The sequence below is a fragment of the Aspergillus uvarum genome (assembly GCF_003184745.1).
Source record: "Aspergillus uvarum CBS 121591 unplaced genomic scaffold BO82scaffold_58, whole genome shotgun sequence".
Taxonomy (NCBI): Eukaryota; Fungi; Ascomycota; class Eurotiomycetes; order Eurotiales; family Aspergillaceae; genus Aspergillus; species Aspergillus uvarum.
The window spans coordinates 179,394-201,394 of NW_020291355.1; the positions used below are offsets into that span (position 1 = coordinate 179,394).

At 54.8% G+C, this 22,001-nt stretch overlaps 8 protein-coding genes across 8 annotated transcripts; 4 read left to right on the forward strand and 4 right to left on the reverse strand.

Moving 5' to 3' along the window:
- Positions 1–1,361: 1,361 nt before the first annotated feature.
- On the reverse strand, positions 1,362–2,888 carry BO82DRAFT_357508 (cytochrome b5 reductase family protein). Its single transcript, XM_025636036.1, has 4 exons — positions 2,754–2,888; positions 2,354–2,636; positions 2,226–2,300; positions 1,362–2,151 (listed from the first exon to the last, which is right to left on the reverse strand). The coding sequence occupies exons 1-4, from the start codon at positions 2,796–2,798 to the stop codon at positions 1,583–1,585; spliced, it is 972 nt and encodes a 323-aa protein (XP_025488466.1). The 5' UTR covers positions 2,799–2,888; the 3' UTR covers positions 1,362–1,582.
- A 1,132-nt stretch (positions 2,889–4,020) lies between these two features.
- On the reverse strand, positions 4,021–5,056 carry BO82DRAFT_367839 (60S ribosomal protein eL20; the record flags this gene model as incomplete). The annotated part of the gene is made up of 4 exons (XM_025637094.1): positions 4,021–4,176; positions 4,245–4,421; positions 4,492–4,676; positions 5,053–5,056. The coding sequence occupies 4 exons, from the start codon at positions 5,054–5,056 to the stop codon at positions 4,021–4,023; spliced, it is 522 nt and encodes a 173-aa protein (XP_025488467.1).
- Positions 5,057–5,366: 310 nt separating this feature from the next.
- Positions 5,367–7,292, forward strand: csn12. The gene is made up of 5 exons (XM_025630247.1): positions 5,367–6,088; positions 6,147–6,372; positions 6,423–6,484; positions 6,534–6,954; positions 7,029–7,292. Exons 1-5 carry the CDS (start codon positions 5,517–5,519, stop codon positions 7,113–7,115), a joined length of 1,368 nt encoding a protein of 455 aa, XP_025488468.1. The 5' UTR covers positions 5,367–5,516; the 3' UTR covers positions 7,116–7,292.
- A 534-nt stretch (positions 7,293–7,826) lies between these two features.
- BO82DRAFT_317874 (BTB/POZ domain-containing protein) lies at positions 7,827–9,645 on the reverse strand. The gene is made up of 4 exons (XM_025632626.1): positions 8,982–9,645; positions 8,537–8,917; positions 7,998–8,271; positions 7,827–7,898 (listed from the first exon to the last, which is right to left on the reverse strand). Exons 1-4 carry the CDS (start codon positions 9,239–9,241, stop codon positions 7,839–7,841), a joined length of 975 nt encoding a protein of 324 aa, XP_025488469.1. The 5' UTR covers positions 9,242–9,645; the 3' UTR covers positions 7,827–7,838.
- Positions 9,646–10,993: 1,348 nt separating this feature from the next.
- Positions 10,994–12,635, forward strand: BO82DRAFT_357512 (ubiquitin-protein ligase RMD5). Its single transcript, XM_025636037.1, has 3 exons — positions 10,994–11,399; positions 11,468–11,595; positions 11,663–12,635. The coding sequence occupies exons 1-3, from the start codon at positions 11,279–11,281 to the stop codon at positions 12,596–12,598; spliced, it is 1,185 nt and encodes a 394-aa protein (XP_025488470.1). The 5' UTR covers positions 10,994–11,278; the 3' UTR covers positions 12,599–12,635.
- An 878-nt stretch (positions 12,636–13,513) lies between these two features.
- Positions 13,514–17,964, reverse strand: BO82DRAFT_435198 (putative Sin3 complex subunit (Stb2)). The gene is made up of 3 exons (XM_025641007.1): positions 17,739–17,964; positions 17,422–17,601; positions 13,514–16,333 (listed from the first exon to the last, which is right to left on the reverse strand). The coding sequence occupies exons 1-3, from the start codon at positions 17,834–17,836 to the stop codon at positions 13,687–13,689; spliced, it is 2,925 nt and encodes a 974-aa protein (XP_025488471.1). The 5' UTR covers positions 17,837–17,964; the 3' UTR covers positions 13,514–13,686.
- Positions 17,931–20,423, forward strand: BO82DRAFT_159603 (putative lysyl-tRNA synthetase). Its single transcript, XM_025630248.1, has 5 exons — positions 17,931–18,240; positions 18,460–18,747; positions 18,807–18,967; positions 19,033–19,458; positions 19,517–20,423. The coding sequence occupies exons 1-5, from the start codon at positions 18,182–18,184 to the stop codon at positions 20,323–20,325; spliced, it is 1,743 nt and encodes a 580-aa protein (XP_025488472.1). The 5' UTR covers positions 17,931–18,181; the 3' UTR covers positions 20,326–20,423.
- Positions 20,424–20,592: 169 nt separating this feature from the next.
- BO82DRAFT_357517 (uncharacterized protein) lies at positions 20,593–21,985 on the forward strand. The gene is made up of 3 exons (XM_025636038.1): positions 20,593–20,720; positions 20,848–21,000; positions 21,109–21,985. The coding sequence occupies exons 1-3, from the start codon at positions 20,657–20,659 to the stop codon at positions 21,960–21,962; spliced, it is 1,071 nt and encodes a 356-aa protein (XP_025488473.1). The 5' UTR covers positions 20,593–20,656; the 3' UTR covers positions 21,963–21,985.
- Positions 21,986–22,001: the final 16 nt, after the last annotated feature.

Genomic DNA, 22,001 nt, shown 5'->3' on the forward strand with positions numbered 1-22,001 from the left:
ACAAGCACCACCCCCCCCCGCTTTCCCCCCCGATCCTCCCCCCGTCAGGCTTGTCGCTAATAGCGCCCTGCAGCACACACACACACCCTACGGTTTCGGGCCCATTCGGAAACTCGCTCACACTCGCACCCCGTCCAGTCTCAGCTGCTCAGCAACCCGCTGAAACCCGCTGAAACCCACTACTACCCAGGACACCCAGGACACCCAGGACACCCAGGACACCCAGGGCACCCAGGACACCCAGGGCACCCAGGGCACCCAAGTCCAGTCCCCGTGGCCACAGCACAACAGCCTCCCTTCCCCGCCCGCAGAACATGCTTTTCCTCTCGCTTACCCTCTCTCGCCGCCTCGCCCCCCTCCCCGCCCAAAGCACCCACCACAAACAAACATGATGTATCTGATGGATTTAGGCGCGGCTACGTCGCGCGGACGCCTATTTCTTCTGTCAACCCCCCACAGATAAAATTGACTTCCATAAAGAATAACTATCATAAAAATACAGTCAAAGAATACACTCAACCCAAAATACAAGCCCTCCCCAGATAATACACCCCATGCTCAATAACCCCAGGGACAAAGAATAACTATAGTAATTCGTGTCCTCATCTCTTTGTCCATGTCCAGCAACTCCGGTTCGAATCTCCCCTCACCGCTGGTACTCGCCGTACAGTACATACACTCCCGCTCCGGGCGCGTCCGCTAGGTTGGTACAGTACCCCGCACGCACCCGCACCTTTCACCTCGCTCTCAGTGCAGCGCACTTGCTTCCCGTGGTCACCAGGCTAGCTAAGCTACCATGACCACCACCAACTGGAATAGAAACCACCTTCCGTAAATCAGTCGCGTTGGGGTATGTAGAATGTAGGTGCGTACATGAGTTTTCCTCGAGACTATACTTTTCCATTGTTGAAATTAACCCCAGTACGTACTCGAAATGCCACCAAGATGGGATTCGTCGTAAGTTGGGTGACTGACACAGCTGGACTTGTCGGTGAGGACGGGATAGTAACTTAAGAGTTATATCTTGTCTATGGGCGCTGCCGCCCCCCGCCAGAAAGAACACTGCCCCGTGCAGCATCACTCCCCTCCCCCCGCCCAGGCCCGCGGCCCAGGTCTGCTGTCCATGTCGCAACGTACTTGGTTCATATATGGCTTATGAGACACACAGAGTTATTTTAGAAGTAGTATTGTTTATTTGGAATACTATTCAATGGCACTAGAATGGAACTAGTGAGTACGGTGCAGCACATCGAGACTCAAAAGTGTGCTGAGATCACTCAGCAAAGTGATTTGGTTACAGTCATGCTGAAGATCGAGGTCATCCGAGAGTGGTATCTGCAGAGCAAAACTGCGGTCATACACACGAAACACACTTATCTTCGAAGATCAAGGCTAGGTATATCATTTCGCGCCTACTCGCAGGAAAAAATCGCTGCTCGCTAGATCCAAGGTCTCTAATATAACAAGGACGTGCCTTCTAAACCCCCGCAAAGGGTCCACATTCAACTCCCCGTGGGAGAGAACGAATCGCCGAAAAGAAACAGAGAAAGAGAGAGCTTCATAGTTATCATACACAGCTGGCTTAGAACTTGAATACCTGGTCCTTGCTGTAGCCCAGCTCGGCCAGGACACCGGACAGCTCGCCCTGGTCGGCGGGGCTCTTCTTGGGGCCGCTGATGGCCTTGTACAGGCCGGGGGGACCGCACACGAAGATCTTGATGTTCTCCTCCTTGGGCTCGGGGAGGACGGTCTTCAGGAGCTCCTTGCTGATGAAGCCCTTGCCGCCGGTCCACTCCTTGGGGGGCTGGTCCAGGACGTAGAAGGCCCGGAAGCGCCGGGGGTAGGTGTTCTCGAGCTCCTCGAACTCCTTCTTCAGGAGGATGTCCTGCTCGGTCACGTTGCCGAACACGAGGGTGACCTTGGTCTGGTCCTCGGGGTTCTTGAAGATCTCACGGGCCAGCTGGTACATCGGGGTGATACCGGTACCACCGGCAATCAGGGTGATGTGCTTGTGCTTGTTGGTCTCCCAGGGGTACTTGACGATGGGGCCCTTGAAGTCCAGGCGCTGGCCGACGTTCATGTTGTGCAGGTAGTTGGACATGGCTCCGTCGGGGTAGACCTTGACGACAAGGTCGATGTACCCGGGGGTCTCTGCATATGCAGGGTCAGTATTCCCACCAGAAAAAAAAAAAAAAAAAAAAAACAAGGGAGAGCGCGCCACTAACCCTCATCGCTGGTAGGGGTGTAAGGGCGGATCACGGCCTTAGCATCGACGGGCTTGAACTTGGTCAAGAGGGCAGCTAACGGAGCACATCAGTCGTCTGCGAAGTTTCTCCAGTATCGTTCTACTCACAGGCAACCTGAAGACCAGAGACGGCCTCCTTATCCTCGAACTCGAAGCGCAAGCGCTTGGTGTTGTGGTTGAGAACCTCGATCTCGGACAGCTTCAGGTCGAACCATCCCTGGTCACCACCCCTGAAAACCTTCTCGCGGACGACGGGGGCCTCGGCGGTGGCAGAGGAGGCCGAGTTGTAGCGGTACAGACCAACACCCAGACCGGCAAGACCGACACCAACGTAGATGGGAGCCAAGGAGGCCTTGGCCTTGGGCGCCTCCGTAGAGTACTTGCGGAAGCCCTGTCAAAACAGCAATCAGCGCAAACTCATTCTTCCTGGGGGAGGGATCGGTCCCAGGAACGGGCGGAAAAAATTGCGACCGCTAGACACAACAATCTTTCGGATGGAAGTGCTTACCTGCTTCAGAGACTGAGAGCAGCGGAAAGCTTGACGAGCGAACATTTTGAAAGTCAGATTGAGGACAAATACGTGCTCAATGGGACTGTCGGGGGGGGAATGGGTGTGCAGAGAGTAGGGAAAAGCTCGGACGGGTGATGGTGTTATTTGAGATCCTCCCTTCAACTTCGGACTCCGAAGCGCCGTTCTCGCACATGACGCAATGTCCGTTCCTGACGGTAATTCCGCATGTATTACTAACCCAGCCCCGGCAATCGGGGTCGGATCATAGTAGGCAATTTTCCAGGCATTGTGTGCATCTTCGCATACCTGAGACTAAGAAACAACGTGCCACTTCATCCATTGAGGCTCTTTTGTGATTTGCACGTAGAGCAAGTCATCTTTGTGTCCTCGGGGCCAGTACGCCGTTGGTTCTTGATGGATATAGTCCTTGGCAAACTGCAATCTCGGCATTCGATATACAGCAGTCCGGACTCGATTATATTTACGTCCGAATCGACTTTGAGGCAACAAGAATGGCTACCTAGGGGCTCATCTCAAGAAGACGTACGGCTGCTGATGCTTCAATTAGATACGTAACCGTGCATGTTCACCCACAGAAGCAGTGCACAACCACTAGACTGGGCCGATGGCGTGCTCATCGAACGGTGAACGATCAAGTGGCTGTCTTTCTATCTGCATCCTGCAGCCGAATCAAGGGTGGAAAGTGGATGATGTCAAGCCCGGAATGTCTTTTCCCACATCCTCCCAAGTGTTCATCCGACAGATGTGCCAGTTCTCGTACCCACTATGCATAGATCCGAGCCAGGCCCTGTTTGCTGTTTCTGCTGTCACACTGCCATCAAGATCTGGACCCGGACTTGGCGTAAGGCGAGCACACAGCGCCCAAGTGCTCGAACCGCACGGAGCGGAAAGGTTCAGACTGGCCGTCACCCCGAGGCCGACTGTTCTAGCCACCCGCCCTCAAGATTTGGTCACAGATGGGATAGATTATCTTAATCCAACTAAGAATGAAGATCTACGAACCCACAGAACCAGAAAAGTAGGTTGAGTGAACAAAAAAGAAATAACCCCGGTATTTTTGTGAAATAACTTGAAAGGGTCGCTGCAGAGGACTACTAAAGAGACATAAAAACCATCCGTCCCATTTTCTGGGTTGTAGATACACGCCTTGTTCTCCGCGTGATCCGTGTCCTTCGTGCATGCTATGGCCATAACATAGTCATTCATTCCTACACTCCACTTCCCCACACCCAAATCCTCACATTTACGCGAAGGTAGAGGGGCGAGAGTAAGCGTACAGCTTCTTGCCAGGCTTGACGGAGCGGTGGGGCAGGGGGAACTTGAGGTCCTTGGTGAGGAGCTGCTTGATGTAAGGGCGGCGGATGGTGTCGGCGTTCTCGATCTCAACAACCTTGAGGATCTGCGGGGATTCGTTAGAAATTGGTTGTTGGGAGCCTCCAGAAAGCAGGCAAGAGTGATGGAACGTACGTGGATGGAACCGAAACGGGCACGGTGGCGGGCAGCCATGTCCTGGTAGAGAGCCTCAACAGCCTCGGTGCGGCTCATCTCACGGAACTCCTTGTACATGTTGTGGGTACCGGAGCGCGAGTCGTAGCGGAGCCAGATACCGAAGTTCTTGACCTTGAGGGGGCGCTTCTCGCTGATCTGGAGAGAGGTGGAGTGTCAGCCGACACTTGCCATATGACCTTTTTTTGCGGAGGCATCGTAGACATACCACGTTGAGGCTGACGATCTCACCGTTGGCCTTCTTGACCTTGCGGAGCTGGGTCAGGAAGTACCAGAACCGCGACTTAGCGACAACGGTGTTGGGCGCAAAGATGCGCATGCGGTACAGCTTGGGCGTGGGGTTGGCCTCGGTGGGCAGGTGACGCCCGATAACCTGGTACTCTTGGAGACGCCCTATTGATTGCAGTCAGAAAACCCATCCGACAGCCTGACTATGCGGTCCCCTTGGTAGATTGGCTTTGATCGATGAATTGGTGTCTGCGTGGTGAAGATTCGAGTATTATGCATGGGTGATCGAATAGTGGCGACTCGAGTAGAAAATCATAACGTGCCCGTGCTTTCCTCAATTGTTGTTTGTCCTCCCTTGTCAAACCGAGTCCCCGTCACATTTCTCCTCCGTTCGCGCGTGTCAAGAAGTTCAATCGTGGTCGAGCAAATTTCTCTCTCCGTGGTGTGTCGTTCATCGATCGCAAAAAATATTTCATCGCAAAAAAAGCCGAACCGCCAAGGGGACCATGTCGAAAAAAAAATCCAAAAAGTGTTAACTCACCCATCTGGTAAATTCAGTCAGTAACAATTTCCTGGCAGTAAAGAGAGGGACAAAAAGGGGGGGCTCACTTTGATTGACGCTGTAGTGGTTAGTCGACGAGAGATGTGCCGGTTGTACTCGTCGCGGAAGGGAGGATTTTTGGGAACCGGATTGATTGTGAGCTAGGTTTAACCCTCCTTAGGGCTAAGCGACCGTGAGGCTTGGCCGGTGCTATTCCTGATCGGGACACTCAGCCACAGTGATGTGGCGGTGAGGATTAGATAAGGCCATTCGGCGGGCGGCATCCGCTTCTTTTTCCCCGCCTTCTCCGATCGCCGTTTCATCATCGGGCAGGGTCGTTTGTTGTCTGAGTCTCATCGTCGCTTTATTGAATCGTTCAGGCCACCCCTCGAGTGCTTGTCATATTGTATGCACCTACTTGCTGCTCGGGACTGTTATACCTTCCCATTTTTCACCTACTCAAAATGGGCTCAATCTTTGAAGAGTTCAAGGATGGCCAGAAACTTGGCTCTGGTCACCACCTAGCCGCAGCTCTTACCCCCGTCTCAACCTCTGCGAACCCCGGCCGTCTACAGTCATTCTACTACTTCTCCAACGCCGCGCGTTTGTCGCCCGACCTTCGCTATTCCCTCTTTCAGGCCAATGGTATACGACTACCAAAACAGGAACAGAACTCATGGGTAGACATATTCGCGGCCTACTGGAGCGCTGCCGGGGAGCTGGTTCGGTTCGAGGAGACACCTTCGCGCGCCAGCTGGGTCAAGGTGTTCAATGCGTGGAAGGAGACGGCCAACCAGCTTATTCGGGGATACTCGACGGGTGGTCTTCAGGCATGGACGATCCCCTGTCTATATGTGGTGGGGAGGTATTTGCGACACTTTGCGAGGAAAGCCGATGCCGAGCTCTCTTCCCAGGAATCCGATGGGTTCGGCGATAGCTTCCAAGACGACGTGGCCAGTGGTCTAGAGAAGAATGCAAAGCTGGAGGAGGCTACGCGAGTGCTCAACCGGATGTTCACGTTGTGCCTTACTGACCGGTAGGCTATCTGGCACCACATGTGGGTCGACGCCATCTTGCTAATCGCATCGTTGTAGGTCTTCGATCGAGGAATCTCGCAAGTGGGGGGTATACGACACGACCAACCTCCTATTCAAGACGTATTTCAAACTCAACACCATTGGCCTGTCCAAAAACTTATTGCGTGCTCTCAATGCGCAATCCGCCGACCTGCCCGAACTAGACGCCTTCCCCAAGGCCCACACTGTCACTTTCAAATACTACGTTGGAGTCATTCACTTCCTCGATGAGAACTACGCCGAGGTATGCGCGCCCAGACCTGTCGTTGATCAACCCAGACTGACACGTGGCAGGCCGAGCAGCATTTGGCGGAGGCCTGGAGGATGTGCCATCGCAGCGCAATGAAGAATCGGGAGTGAGTATGCTCCTCCTTTCCCCGGGTCTCCCTATTAATGTGTATCCAGACTCATCCTCACCTACCTCATCCCTTGTCACTTGGTCACGACACACACGCTACCCAGCAAAAAGCTCTTGGCGCCCTTCCCCCGCCTTGAGAAGCTCTACCGTCCACTATGCAACTGTATCAAGAAAGGCGATCTGGGAGGCTTCGATGCGGCGATGTCGGCTGGAGAGGAAGAGTTTGTCAAACGCCGTATCTACCTACCTCTGGAGAGGGGACGTGACATCGCCTTGCGGAACCTCTTCCGGAAGGTGTTCATCGCCGGAGGTTTTGAGGAGTCCAAGGACGGCCAGCCTCCGATCCGCCGGACCCGAGTACCTGTCGCCGAGTTCGCAGCTGCGGTCCGCATTGGCACACATGCAGACGAGCGGTCCCGGGTGGATATCGACGAGGTGGAGTGTCTGCTCTCGAACTTGATATACAAGGTCAGTGTTTCCCCCCCCCATTAGCTATCATGCAATACGCTTGGCTCGATGAATCTATCTGACTCGCCTCCCAGGGTCTTATGAAGGGATATATCGCGCGCGAACGTGGTATGGTCGTGCTGAGCAAGGGCGGGTCCGCATTTCCCGGAACCGGCGTCTAAATTGTGCTTCCCTGTATTCGTCCTTTCTTGATATGAGACTTTTGACCATAGATTGAGCGATGCCTCGATCCAGACGCCATCAGCAGCCGTGTACAGGCGCATCGGACCTGCCTGAATCAATGGCCCGTCCGTCAGTTGGTCACGCGAAAGTCACAGCTTAATTTCCCGGCTGATCTTACCTCACTCGACCTGGCATGAGATCAACAGGAATCGCACACCGGCATTTGACCAGGTCCATATCAGAAGATCTCTCCCTCTCTCTCTCTCTACCTACCACGCGATGGTGACACTCGAGGGTACGGGGCTATCTTGATCAACGCGCATCATGATGCTTACTTTACGGGAAGAGAGACTTTAGACGCTGGAGTTATGCAGATTAGCAGGCTGAAGATACCCCTTTGTATACCTTGTTGCAGGAGAACCCCCAAGATATCCAACAATTGCATGAGATAACTGTTTAATACACACATGCATAACTTTCCAAAGTACAGCAAATGATTTTGAGTTATACACCCACATCATACAAAGCCTTGCCTTACCCATGACGCAAATGAAATTATACAGTCCTACAGTCCACATGCCCGAAAACCTATTAAGCCACATCCACTCAGCCCTGAAAAAATACCAGCAGGGAAGGTGATCATCCTCATCTATAGTACCTTACCTCTCCCCTCACTCCCATTAAAGACACCTCCCCCCCCCCCCAAAAAAGAACACAAGAAACTACGTAATCGTACTCGCCATAGACTGCTGTTGTTTCCCCGATGAACCCGTCAAATCATCCTATCCCAGACACAACAAGAAGAGAAAGTCAGCGTCCGCAAACAAGATCTCCCCGAATTACCTTATCCGTTCTACCCTGAAGGGAGGAGGGATGCTCACCATATGATTACACATCGCGACGAACAGATCGAAGAACAGTTTCCCGCCTTGCTCCATCTCCATCTGCATGGTGCCGCTGCGCTTGAAGGTCGACCGGCTCCGGATGATGAGGGCGAGGTAGTGCGCCCGCAGCTTGGACTCGGTGTCCGGCGTGTGGGCGTAGGCGTAGCGCGCGCTGGTCAGGATGGTGCTGCACGAGATGCCCGCGTGCAGGCCCTGCTTGCGGAGGGCGAGGCGTTTCAGGGTCTCCAGGCCGTATTTTTGGGCGGCGCAGCTGGTTTTCCAACCACAGGGATTAGTTTGGTGGGGGTTCTTTGGGTTGGTGTTTGGGGGTTATGAGAGGGGGTTCTTGGGGATACAGATGGATTTTGGGGAGGGACTAGAGGTTGGATTGGGAAAAGGGTGTTTAGGGGGAGAGCGGGAGCGGGAGAGGTGGACAGGTTATACAATCTGTACGGTACATGTAGGCATGGATATTGAACGATCGAAAGAGGATATACTTGGTTACAAAACACATAGAGGGACAGAGGCACACTTACTATACAGCTGTATCTCGCAGGATCTCCGCGCCTACCCCCGGGTGGAAGATGGTTGCGCCATCGGGCTCGGCATCGCTACTCCCCGTTGTTGATGAGGCCGTCTCCAGCTGCCAGGTGTTTCGAGTTTTGTTGTGCAGGAGTCGCGGGAAGTAGTCGCCTCGGTAGAGGTATTCGAGGATGCAGGAAAGGATCTCGGGCTGTTCGTCGGGGAGGTAGATGGGATTGTTGGAGGTGTTGTTGTTCGGATCTGTGGAGGAGGCAGCACGGGCACGGGCGCACACGGCGGCGAAATAAGGGGAGACGCAGATAATGTCCCTGTGAGCAGCGAAGAGACGCTTCTCGGTTCCTACGCAGAGGGTGACTGTCGCTGGGGTGAGGGAGCTATAGCGCTGCGGGTTAGCTGGGTGGAAGTGTGAAGAGAGACTGTATCATGGGGGAAACAGACCTGCCATCAGGGGGACTATCAGGGGGCTCCCGCCGACGATGTTGTTGTTGTTGTTGTAGTAGACGGCGGGAGGTGATCGATTGTCGTTCGCGAGATCGTGTTCTCAGGACGCGTGTGCTGGATTTCCCGGCTCCATATCGTGAGGAGAAGGCCTCGGGATGGGCTTGCTGTCGTCTGGTAGAGAGATTTCGAGGACTACCACTACTGCTCCTGCTTCGTTGTTGTTGTTGTTGTTGTTGCTGTTGCTGTAGAGCTAACATGTTTGTGGATCAGGGGATGGCGGAAAGTGAGGGGGATAGGGAGTAGAGAAAGAGACGAGAGTCTTGCGCTCTCAACAAATGAATGAAGGGTAGGTAGGAATCTTCCAAGGTTATGAACTTCCTTGGAAGTCATGAAACGATGAGTAAAATGGAAACCTGTATGTAAGTATTGTCTTTCCTTGACTAGTTAGTGGCAGAAGTCCCAAGTCCCAGGGGGAAAAGGAGAGTCTCCCCCCCCCACGCATCCGCACGGAGGGTGTTTCCCATTGGCAAGATCGAACAAAGAGAAACCATCTAGTCTCGATATCCTTGTAAAAGCAATCTGCTGCAGGTTGGGACGACAGGGACTCGATAGGCTTTGAGATGCAGCAGCTGAAGGCAGCATGGATGGCGGAGGGGCATGCAGCAACACGCGTAAGATCCGGTAATGCACGCGTAAAGTGGTTGAGGTTCCATCGCCAAAAGACCGCGCAGTCACGGGTGAAGCCATTGCCCAATGATTGAGGGAGACGAGGCGGAAAGGGGGTGGACCGGAGAGGGTCGCCCACCAACCCAGCAAATCACCACCACAAACACCGTCCGCACCTGTCCGCTGCTTGCCGGCATCTCGCGATCTATCATATCGGCCTTTTCCTGCTGGTGACAGACAGGTCGAAATGACCAGTGCGTGTATCGCATCAAACATGCATAGAACCGAGTTACAGGATCAGCTACGAGGCGCAAGTTTCACACAGACAGACATACAATACAGATTCATATTCAGAGAAGCGTCCACACTGCAGGACCAACAGGGAGCACAGCTATGATGGATAGTTCTACTAATTTCAAGTTTACGGTGTATCATGTTCTGTTTCTCTCTTCTCTACAGGCTTCCACAAGGGAAGCTAACAGCAGTGAAAAGAAGACCGATTGGCGAGTACAGCCCATGGAAGTCAAGCTTCACACAGGGAGACAACAGCAAACATACAGTCATCTACGGACTCTTGAAACTGAGCCCAGAACATGACAGGGCTCAGAGCAGTGTTTTTTTTCAAAAATTCCTGACCGACCCGAAGGCCAGTCAGAGCGGTCAAAAAAGTAGTTTTCAACTAGCAAAAACACGGTCTCGGATGTCTCCTCACTGACACGTGTAAAACCCGTGCACCAGGATGGAGAAGAAAAGAAAAAAAGATTCTAAAAGTTGGGCGAGGGCGGGAAGCTTATATACCCCCGCCAAGCCTGACTCACCCGCGCTAGGCAGAAGCGAGAGGCGTACTGAGATCTGATTGGGTGAATTTGGTGACCCTTGCCGTGTCTTCAACGTGAGGCCTCAGGCCATTCAGGTTTTTTCTGTTAATGCCTGGGAAACAAGCCGTTGGCACACAATCTACAGTACGAGTGGAGCAGAAGATAACGGTTGTCCTGACCTTCCATCCCATCTTGAAAGTTGAGCCATTGAATCCCATGGCTTTCTGAAACTGGACCTGACTGGCTCAGGGGTGGTTCTCGTCATTGTGGTCAGGCTGCTTAACCTGCAATGAACCAAGGCCTAAGTGCCTCTTGAGCGTGTCGGGCACCTTACAGCCTGCGCCAAGTGAGGTGACACTCCGCATGAGAAAGACGAGGGAACTATAGATCAGGTATTGCACAGTGCGTGAACCCCCTCACACTGAAAGTACAGTATGGCAGGTATCGGCGATAACCCGGTAGCACGTGATGTGACATGTCGTAATTGGCTGGGACAGCAGAGTGTCGTATTACCACGGAGAGGAGGCCCGAGTTGCTAAGTTGCTCACCTGCTCCGGACACTCACCTGCCCATGCATTCTGACCCCCTCCAGATCCCTCGTTCTCTTCCTGCGTTTTCTTCTACTTTCCGGTCCATTGCACTTGTCTCCTCAGTCCTGAATCCTTTGTTTATCGATTGCCAGAGGCACCAGGAAGCGAACGCCTGCCTTGGGAATCCCCAATCTATGGCTATTGCCAGCTCCGCCCTCAAAGAGCGGTAACTGTCGGATACCGCTTTCATACGCCCGGCCTCGAGCCTGCCCCCCTCACCATGGAGCTCGTGCAGAAAGAACATGAGAGACTCGTAAAGAAGACCAACGCCGCTCAAGGCCTCAGGTCGGTACAAAACTCGATCGATCTATTGCAAAACGCGCGGGACGCTATTGCTGCAGGTTGGTTCCCTCCTCAGGCCCACCACCCCGCAGTCACCGAACTATACTGACAAGAGGATCACCACCAGATCCGAGTCAAGCATCAATCATCCTCGCCAAGCTACAGCATCCGGTCAAAGCATCCTTCGATTCCATCAATGACAGTCTCAAAGAGACCCATAGTGGCCTCAACAAATACTCGAAGGCCTTGGACAAGGTAGCACGAGCCCGGATTCGTCCGATCTTGACGCTCCCGCCTGGATGTTGGCTGACAGACCTTCTAGCTATTCAAAGACAGACCCCTCCCGAGCACGGAACATGACCTCCTCTCATCCCAGGAACACCTCATCAACCGGGCCATCGCGATGCACCTGCTGAGGGAGGGGCAGTTCTCGGTGGCGGACACCTTCCTCTCCGAGATGGCGGAAACGAAGGCGGCGGAGAAAAAGCAAGCCAACACGACAAACGCCACCGAAAATGCCGCATCCCTCCTCGACATCGACGAGGTTCCATCTGGCGAGGTGCACAAACAGTTCGCCACGATGTACTACATCCTCCACGAGTTGAAAGAGAAGAACAACCTGCTGCCCGCCATACAATGGGCCCGGGACAATGACGAGGCGCTGGCGGCGCGGGGGAGCAACCTCGAGTTCGAGCTCTGTCGGCTGCAGTTCGTCTGGCTCTTCCACGGGTCCCACGAGCAGCAGGGTCCGACCCCGGCCGGACGACAGGCGGCTCTGGCATACGCCCGCCGCGAGTTCCACGGCTTCCTGCCCCGGTACCTGCGCGAGGTGCAGCAGCTCATGGGCGCGATGGCCTTCTGCCCCAACCTGCAAGATTCGCCCTACCGGAGCATCTTCAGCAACCCCTCGGCATGGTCCGACGTAGCACATTCGTTCACGCGGGAGTTCTGCTCGCTGCTCGGCCTCTCCGCGGACTCGCCCTTATACATCGCCGCCACCGCCGGCGCAATCGCCCTCCCAACCCTATTGAAACTCCAGACCATCATGAAAGCCAAACGGACCGAGTGGACCACCGAGAACGAGCTACCGGTAAGAATGCCCCGTGAAAAAAAGAAAAAGCCCCCGCATACCGCGAGAATTCTAATAACGCTCACGCCCGGCAGGTCGAAATCCCCCTCCCCCCATCCTACCTCTTCCACTCCATCTTCGTCTGTCCCGTTTCCAAGGAACAGACCACCGACGAGAATCCACCCATGATGATGCCCTGCGGGCACGTCATTGCCGAGGAATCCCTCAAACGATTGTGCAAGGGCAGCCGGTTCAAATGCCCTTACTGCCCGAGCGAGAGCCATCCCCGCGAGGCCAGGAAGGTGTTCCTTTAGGTCCTTTATTCTCCTGTTCGAGTCATCATCAAAACCAAGGCCACCAGTAAGTACATATCACTACCTCCTCCTTACCATGTAATCAGCGGGCGTCCAGGGTCAGAACTCAGTACGTACATTGTTTCGAGTATTTCTTTTATCTTTATATGTCTCTTGTTCCTTTGCGGCGTTATTTGGAATTGTGTCGGGCTGGATATTCGGTGTTTCCTTGATGAAGCGTAGCGCAAGGGATGGAGTGGATGGGTCAGGTGTACATATTTCCTATTCGTATCTCATTGATATTGATAAAGATCCAAATGATTTCAATCCGAAGACAGTTCCAATTCTTGAGTTTTGTTCCGAGGTGGCTAGACGCTCGTGTGAGCCTAACCGGTCAGGAAACCTGGTTTTGTTGTAGTTGTCCGTGTAGAGAGCGCTGCCAACAGTTGGTGGTTTGTGACGTGGTCCGCTACCTACTAGGCTATATACATACATAAATAACGCTATCACAGCCTCAGGTTACGACCGACCGACCACCTGAGCCGCTCAAGTTAATCAACTTGACCAGCCTGGAAGTTTCCAGACACGGTTAGAACTTTTTACAGGAAAGATTCCGATGGAGAATGAGATGTTGTATTCCTCCAGTGTTGGGTTGCTAAACCAAGAACTCGCAAATGGCGCTAGATGTTGCCGTGCCGTCCTGACTATATCTAACTTATCACGCAGTGGAAACATATACTCCCGCCGTGGGTTCGGAGTTACGGCACACCCCTGGAACACAACACAACACAAATGTGGTATATACTAGCATCTGCTTTTCATTTTATTGCCTTTTCTTTCTCTCTTCTATAATAAACAGGGGGTATATAACTCGAGGCGCTGGAACAAATACAGCAAAGATACCTACTTGTTACACACGGAAGCGGACACGATTCTCCTCCACCGCCGAACGCGACTCAGACTCATACGCAACGCAAGTCAGCTCTACAGACCAGCCAATTTGCCCAGCCAGGATAGCCAGGAGCCACCGTTGCTGCTGCTGCTGCTGCTCTGCCTATCCTTCTCCCTCTCCCCGCGCACCAGCAACCGGACCCGCGTTTCCACGTCGGCGACGTGGCGTTCGAACTCGCCAAGGCCGGCCTCGACATCCTCGACCTTGGACTCGAGGACGTGGAGCTCGTAGTCCAGCTTGGCGCCCATGAGTTCGACGCGCCGCATGTAGTCCGTGAGGTGGGTGTTCTCCTCGGTCAGCAGGTCGGAGGATTTGCCGCGCAGCTGCTGGAAGACGGTGAGCCGCTCCAGGTAGGCGGCGTTGATCTTCTCGTAGCTCTCGTGCAGGCAGCGGTTGAGGTCGTCGACCGAGGTCACCTGCTGCTCGACCCAGGGGGCGGTCTGCTCGCTCAGCTCGCGGATCTGGGCGCTGAAGAGGCGGGCGTCCGAGGCGAGGACGTCCTCGTGGCGGATCGCCTCCGCCAGGGGAGCGTCGGGCCGCTCCTGGATGCTGCCGCCGCCGACCCCGTCCCAGCCGAGCACCACCTCTTCCACGGTGCTGAAGGACAGATGCCGGGGCCAGTAGTCGTCGGTCCGCTCGGGAATCGCCCTCGTCTCCGGGCCCAGCAGCTGGGCGCAGCTCCGTGGCCGGCGCAGCAACATGATCCCAATGTCGGGCGTCCGCTCCCGGTCGGCGGAGACGTCGGTCGAAGGGGTCCTCCGGCGGGAGTCTTCGTCGGGCACTTCTTCCTCGGACGGTGGCTGGAAGACTGGGACCTTGCGGGCAGACTCCGAGTCGGCAGTGTCCGGAACGGCCTCCACCGTGATTGCAGGTGTCTTTGCTTCGGGTGATTGCGGGGGCACCATGCTTGGTACAGACTCGGCAGCCGCGGCATCCTCGTTGAGAGCTCGGCTCTCGGACTCATAAATGCTTCCTTGCTCTGCAGTGTTCGGATCACCATCGGGCTTTTTCGGCAGATTCGGTTCGGTGTCACTGTCAATCGGAGGCAGGTGAGACGAATCGCCATAACCATACTGCCCCTCTCGCGAATGCTTCGACGGATGTGATCGTAGGCCCACCGCATCTTTGAATCTGCCAAATCCCGCTCGCGCGTCTGACACCTTTCCACTCACGCCTCTCCGCACGATGCTACTCAAGTTCTGATCCTTCTCGTCGAAGGTGGCGGCTGATTCGGAAGGCTTCCGTGGGCGATCCGCCTCCGATGGCTGCCGATCCAAGGTCATGTCCTCTTGAGAATGTCTCTTCCGCGTCGTCCAAAGATAGCCGCCTTGCTCGTCGTTGGTGAAAAGCATGTCCGCTGCGCCCGGGCCGCCACCGAACGACTCGCCGATGGCACCCTTGCGTGGTTTGCCCCTCCACAGCCACTTTGCCCTCTCGCCTTTGACCAGACGCGCAAAGGTGTCAATGTCCAGAGTCTCGATGTCGGCGATCCCGCCCTTTTCGCGACCCCGAACCATCCCCATCACCATCTCACCGCCATGCCCGCTCAGCTCGGCCACCGTCGACTTCACCGCGTCGGTCCAGCCCTCGGCATTCGCAGCTTTCGCAGTGGCTCGATGTAATCGGTCCAGGGTCTGGCGGTCCAGCCGTCTGGTTCGTTTCATCTTCTGTGATTTCTGGAAGCCCCCGATCCCCCGTTTGAGGTTCGGGATATCGAACGCGTCCTTGCCAACGGGGGCACCGAACGCATGCAGCCGATTCCGGGCCCCGATGAGAGTTCCGAGAAGAGCCGAGACCGAGATGGGGCCCAGCATACTGTCGCTAGGTTCGATGTTGTACAAGTCCATCCCAATCTCGGTCCACCAATCGGCTATAGCGGCCTCGGTCATATCACAGAGCAAGCCGTCGACATACTCCGGCGCCAGGTTGCCGAACATCATCAGGGCGATCTGGCACTGTTTCACCAGTTCAACCACGGCACTATAGAGGGGTACTCTTTCGCTGGTCCGGTAGAGTTGGTGGAATTTGGCTTCGGTAGCAGGCGACGGGGGCTGTAGCTTCAAGCTAGCACGGCCCGAGCAACCTAACCTCTTTAGATTTTCATTGACGATGAAATCGTCCTTGTGCTTGAGGACATCGCCGTCCGGGACGGGTATGAGTGCCAGGGCGCACGGAAAGATGCTGAGATCGGTGACCATCAGCGTCCCCAGGGGAGTGTCTCGCTTCTGTGCCTGGCATTGCACCACAGCGTTGAAGTACAACCGCAGACGGGGCGACCACGTCGACTCATCCGTCGGGACGCTCAGCACCCCGACGGCGACTTTGTGCGACGGATCTCCGGTGTAGGTCGTAATAATGAAAGTCGGATGGATCCGCGTGCACGCCCATTGCTCAACAATGTAGACCTCGTACCCATCCAGAGTCATTCGCCGATGTAGCACAATGGTCGCCGGGTCCTCCTCCAGGTAGCGGAAGGCAACCGGATCGGTGAAGACGAGTTTCTGGTGGCCCGGCCGCGGAGGCGGCGACTGTCCGTCGGGGCCGTTCGTTTGCACGAGCGGACTCTCTTTCGGTACTATTTTGGTCGGCTCTCGTGCTGCTACTGCAGCAGGCGTGGCAGGCCCACCGGTCTGCGTGGGAGATGACGGTGGCATGGTGTAGGAAACGGTACCAGCTTCCCTAACACATAAAGGATGAGTACAGATTCGATCTCTGGGCGAGGGGGTAAGCGATGAGACGAGCGTTGTAGAACCGGCCAGGGAACTAGAGCTCAAACGTGGTAAGAGTGAAAAGAAGAACGTGACACAAAATGGTTAACCCTCCAGGGGTGTTCTCTCGATTGGACCAGCGATGAAGAAAGCAAGTGCCATTGACATATCCGGGAAACTGGATGAGGGGGGAGGATGGGGGCGCCGATGGAGCCTCAAGCTTCAACGTGAGGTGCCAAGCTAGGGGCCGTCAGTCCATGTCATCCCGTGAGGATATATTTGGCGAGGGTGAAAGGGTAAAGGAAGAAAAGCACAGGCGTTGTTGGCCGCAAAGCGGGTGGTTGTTGCGGTGCGGTGCAGTGCAGTGCAGTGCATTCGTTCCCTTTTGGTTGCCGGGCATTGCAGCCGACGACGTCACAAGGGGATTTCCAGTGCAACTTATCGGGGGCGGTGAGCTGAGGGTTTGATTGAGACGGTTGATCAACTCGACTCAATAAGATCCAGATTATCCTGTGGAATTCGTAGTAACTCCTTTGAAGAGTTCTTAGAATAACATGGTTTAGAACTCTGTAGTCTGAAGAACTTCGTATTGCCTTATCAGGACTGGCTTCTAGAACAATAAGCGCCACTAACGGTGCATTAAACGCAGCTGCCTACCGGTACGTTGAGTTAAGTGGTCCAGTCACAGAAACCATCAGCCACAGCTCAGCGTCCCAGCCACATCTTATGTCATGCTCGAAGGGAATATCTCCATCCTTCCTTTAATGCAGTAGCTCTACCTGGACACGAGCAATAAAGACAGACCCTTCACATTCAGGATAGATTTCATTCCCAATGCTATCTTATCCTATAAATCATTCCCACTTTCTATGCGAGAGACAATGTCATCCAAAATGCCAGAACCATGTCATCACGGGCAAACGTAGCGCAAGAAATCCTGACGATATGCACGCACAACTTTCCCCGAAAAAAAAAAACAACAGAAAAGACCCAATCAATTATACAAATACATAAATGAAAACAGTTTTGAGCCCCAGAGTATATCAATCAACAATTTACATGCCCATGCCCATGCCACCCTGTCGGTTGGCGGCCTCACCCTGCATCTTCTCGCTGACCTTGATGTTGACCTCGAAGAACTTGGACACGCAGCGGTCGAGGCAGACGGACTCGCCCTTGTTGAGATCGCCTTCGCGGTAATCGTTGGGGATACACTTCTTGGTGCAGGACTCGGTCAGGCTAGTTGAGTATCGGTGGTCAGTTTCACGCCGGTGACAGACGGTGTATGGAGCCGGGAGAGTGGAGAGGGCGGTCATCGAGGGCCGGAAGGGCAGCTTCACGCAGAGCTTTCAGGCTCGGGTCATCGGTCGACTCACCGGTTGAACATGTCGGAGATCATCTCCACCTCGGTCTCAGCGGCAGCAATCTTCTGCTCCGAGGACATCTTGGGGGCACCGCCAAAGAGGAAAGACATTGTGATGATGGGGGGATGTGTGAGAGGTGGAGTAAGCTAAAAGTATAGGTTAGCAAGATCTGGCAGCCGATGGAGAAGCTTTGGGGAGTATAGCGCTCACATTTGAAGATCAAACAAGGTTAAGAGTTGTATAGTTGGAACTCTCGAGTCTCTCTCGTTCTGCTTGTTTGAAGCTCCGGGAGCGGAAGGAAAGTCGGAGCGGGCTTCCTGCCTCTCACCGCCTCAGGATTTTCTGTCGGCTGCCTTTTTCCCCTGCTTCTCTTCCGCACACAACCTGCTCTTGTTTTCTTTCCCGTCTTGCTGCAAATGATGTGAGCACGTAGTCCTTGTTATTTCTTCTTTTCAATGCAATCAATCCGCCCGCAGTGGGCGTCGCGGCTGAGAGCCGGAAGGCGTCTGTCCAGGTGAGTTAGCCTAAGCGGCACTATTTCTGCCTTGCGATTGTTCGTCATGATGAGACATACCTTTCCATTTTTCAGAACCGCTGCACTGAATGCTTGGAGGGAAGCCTCCAAGTAATGAGCGCAACTGGAAGACTAATGTCATCTGATTTCAATACCTTTTTGTCGTCTGCCACGCTTGCATCTGTTCATCAAGTGCTATTGCTAATACGGCATCTTCAGTGCAGGAGCACCCATCTCAACCCGTACACAGATTCTGCAGGCCAATGGCCAGTTTGCTCGAGTAAATCAGCGCCTCGCTGCTGCCAATGCGTCAAGGCATAGCAGCAGCGCAGCCTCCCCGGAAAGAGTTTTCAAGGAGCGTCTGCAGGAGGTCCAGAAGACACTTTCCGAGGCATATCCTCGGCTTGAGAGCAATGAACACTCCATGAGCACGGCGGAGTTTCGGGATCGCTACTACCACCTAGATTATAATGAAGTAGAAGGAGACACGGTTGTTGTCCATGGTAGGTCTCTGCCTCAGCTGGCGCTCTACCACATGTTGTCCCCGTACTTAGATCAGTAGGTAGGATACGTACCTCTAGACTGGCTGGCAACAAGTTGATCTTCTTCGATATGTCGCAAAATGGCCATAAAGTGCAAGTGATGTGCAATATCCGTCAATTGGAAGGGGTGACTCCCGAACACTTCAGAGATTTTTCGCGGCTGCTTCGCCGGGGCGATGCCTTCTGTATGTTCCATCTACCAGTACACCCGTTGTATTCCTTCGGTCCTCGACTGAACGTTCTCCCCCAGCCGTAACCGGTAGGCCTCACCGCACCGGACGAGGCGAGCTCACCATCCTGGCGACTCAACTGCCTCAACTGCTTTCGCCTTGTCTGCACGATGTGCCTTTGGACGCCCGTAAGCACGAGACCTCCCCATATCCTCGTCATGTTCAGTTCCTGGCCGATCAGCGAACGGCAGACATCATCCGCGCCCGGTCGGCTATCATCCAATATGTTCGCCAGTTCTTCGTCGACCGAGACTTTATGGAAGTCAACACACCGATTCTTGAGGCAGTAGCAGGGGGTGCAATTGCACGCCCCTTTCACACATCTGCCACCGAGTTTCCCGACCGGCAGCTGTCTCTGCGCATTGCGCCGGAACTGTGGTTAAAGCGGTTGGTCGTTGGAGGGTTCGATCGAGTATTTGAGATAGGGCCCTCGTTCCGCAACGAAGGTAGGAGATTTTCGCGTGGACCACGATGTGGGCAAGAGTGCTGACAGCGGGAATTCAGGACTGGACAAGACCCACAACCCGGAGTTTACTACCTGTGAATTCTATCACGCCTATGCCAACCTGGAAGAGCTGATCTCCATTACGGAGAAGCTTCTCTCGGGCTTGTCAACCCGCATCGACGAGGTGAACACCAATAACACGTTCACCCCCACCGAGGCGAACTTCACTGCGCCATTCCGTCGCATCGACTTCATCACCGGAATCGAGGAGGCCATCGGCCGCAAACTGCCGGAGCTTACTTCCCCAGATGCCTTAGCGCAGGTCAAGGAACTGTATCGCGACCTCTCCCTCCCCGAACCCTCAAGTCCAACCCTCCCGCGTCTCCTGGACGAGCTCTGCAGCACATTTGTTGAGCCGCAGTGCATCGACCCCACATTCATTATCAATCCGCCCGAATGCCTGTCTCCTTTGTCCAAGTCTTTCGTCGACCCAACAACGGGCCAGCGCGTTGCCGCGCGTGCCGAGCTGTTTATAGAGGGCCGGGAGGTGGTGAACACCTACGAGGAGGAGAACTCTCCTTTCGAGCAACGGCGCAAGTTCGAGGACCAGGTGCGGTTCAGCAAGGAGGCCAACGAGGCTGAGGAGATCGACGAGAGCTACCTCGAGGCGCTGGAATGGGGATTGCCCTCGACGGGAGGCTGGGGGTGCGGAATTGATCGGCTGTGCATGTTGTTCACGGGGGCCAAGAAAATCAGTGACGTGCTTCCGTTTGGCAATCTCCGGCAGGTCACTCGTCGGTCTGAGAAGACTGAGAAGGTTGGCGATGAGGAGGAGGAGGGGGAGGAGAAGGCTGTTGAGAAGGTTTAGTCCTCTCTGAAAGGGGCTTTCGTCGGCTACACCAATGCATTGTACATTACCACAAACTGTACCCATAGATACCACATAATCCAGATCTCTCCTATCGCCAGATATCTCCATCCATCCCATGCCAATGAGTATACAGTATCTGTATCTTCCTTGGCAAAGAATGGGCTGACAGCCGATAAGCCGTTGATAAGCGGGCATCGGAGCGGGCCGAGCCAAATTTTTGTCTGGGGAATTTATCCCAGGAACTTGATTTCTTTTTTGTCTTTCTCTTGTTCTTCTTTCTTCTCCTCGCAGGTTATCTGTTGGATCACAGAATCAAGACGACTTCATCATGACTCTCGAGAACATCCCGCAAGGCCAGGCCGTGACCGTGAGCTTGAAGGAGTTGATTGATGGTAAGCTGGACCTTACCCTACTAGCATCCACCAGCATCCATCTCGCGCGCGATAGCATACATCCCCTCACTATTCCCCTCTCCCCCAAGCCACCGCCAAAGCAACCCAAACCTGACCACAGAACCAGGAACCATAACCTTCCCCACCCTAACCGAAGCCTTCGGCCCCTCCTCCCTGGGCATCATCATCGTCAAAGACCTCCCCGCGAACTTCGCCCAGCTGCGCGCCCAAGTCCTCTCGAACGCCTCCTACCTCGCCGCTCTCCCGCAAGAAGAACTAGGTGCGCCCACCCCCCACCCCCCACCCCCCAGCCCCTAACCACCTTAAACCAACTTGAAACCAAAACCCCCTCTTCCTCGAAAGCACCCACCTCTAACTCCCCAAATAGAAACCCTCACCTCCGCCTCCGCAAAATACCTGGTCGGCTGGTCGCACGGCAAAGAAACCCTGCGCCCCGGCGTCTACGACACCCACAAGGGCAGCTACTACCTCAACTGCGCCTTCCACCAGTCGCCCGAACTCCAAGGCGCACCGGCCGACCACCACCCCGATTTGAGCGAGTACACAGCCCCGAACATCTGGCCCGCCCCGAAAAGCCTCCCCTCGTTCGAGCCCAGCGTCCGCGCGCTCTGCAGCTTGATCATCGACACCGCGGCGCTGGTGGCGCGCGCGTGCGACCGGTTCGCGGCCGAGAATGTTTCGGGCTATGTGCCGGGGTACCTGGAGAAGGTGGTGCGGGGCAGTTTGACGACGAAGGCAAGGCTGTTGCATTATTTCCCGACCAAGCCGGAGGAAGAAGAGGGGGCGGCTGAAGCTGAAGGGGACGACGACTGGTGCGCGACGCACCTCGACCATAGCTGTTTGACGGGGTTGACGTCGGCGATGTTTGTGGATGAGGCGGACCAGAACCTTGCGGACAGTGAAAAGCCACTGCACGAACTGGCGGCGTCGCCGGATCCCACGGCCGGCCTGTATATCAAGTCCCGCACGGGCCAGATCGTCAAGGTCAACATCCCTCGGGACTGTTTGGCGTTTCAGACGGGCGAGGCGCTGCAGTTGATCACCCGGGGCCAGTTCCGCGCGGTGCCGCATTTTGTCAAGGGGGCGAGGACGGGGTTGGACGGCCGCAGGATTGCGAGGAATACGTTGGCGGTGTTTACGCAGCCCAATTTGGAGGAGGAGGTGCAGCCGGGGGTTTCGTTTGCGGATTTTGCGAGGGGAGTCGTGGCGAGGACTTATTAGTGGGAGGATCATGGATACCATGGATAGGTAGAGAGGGGG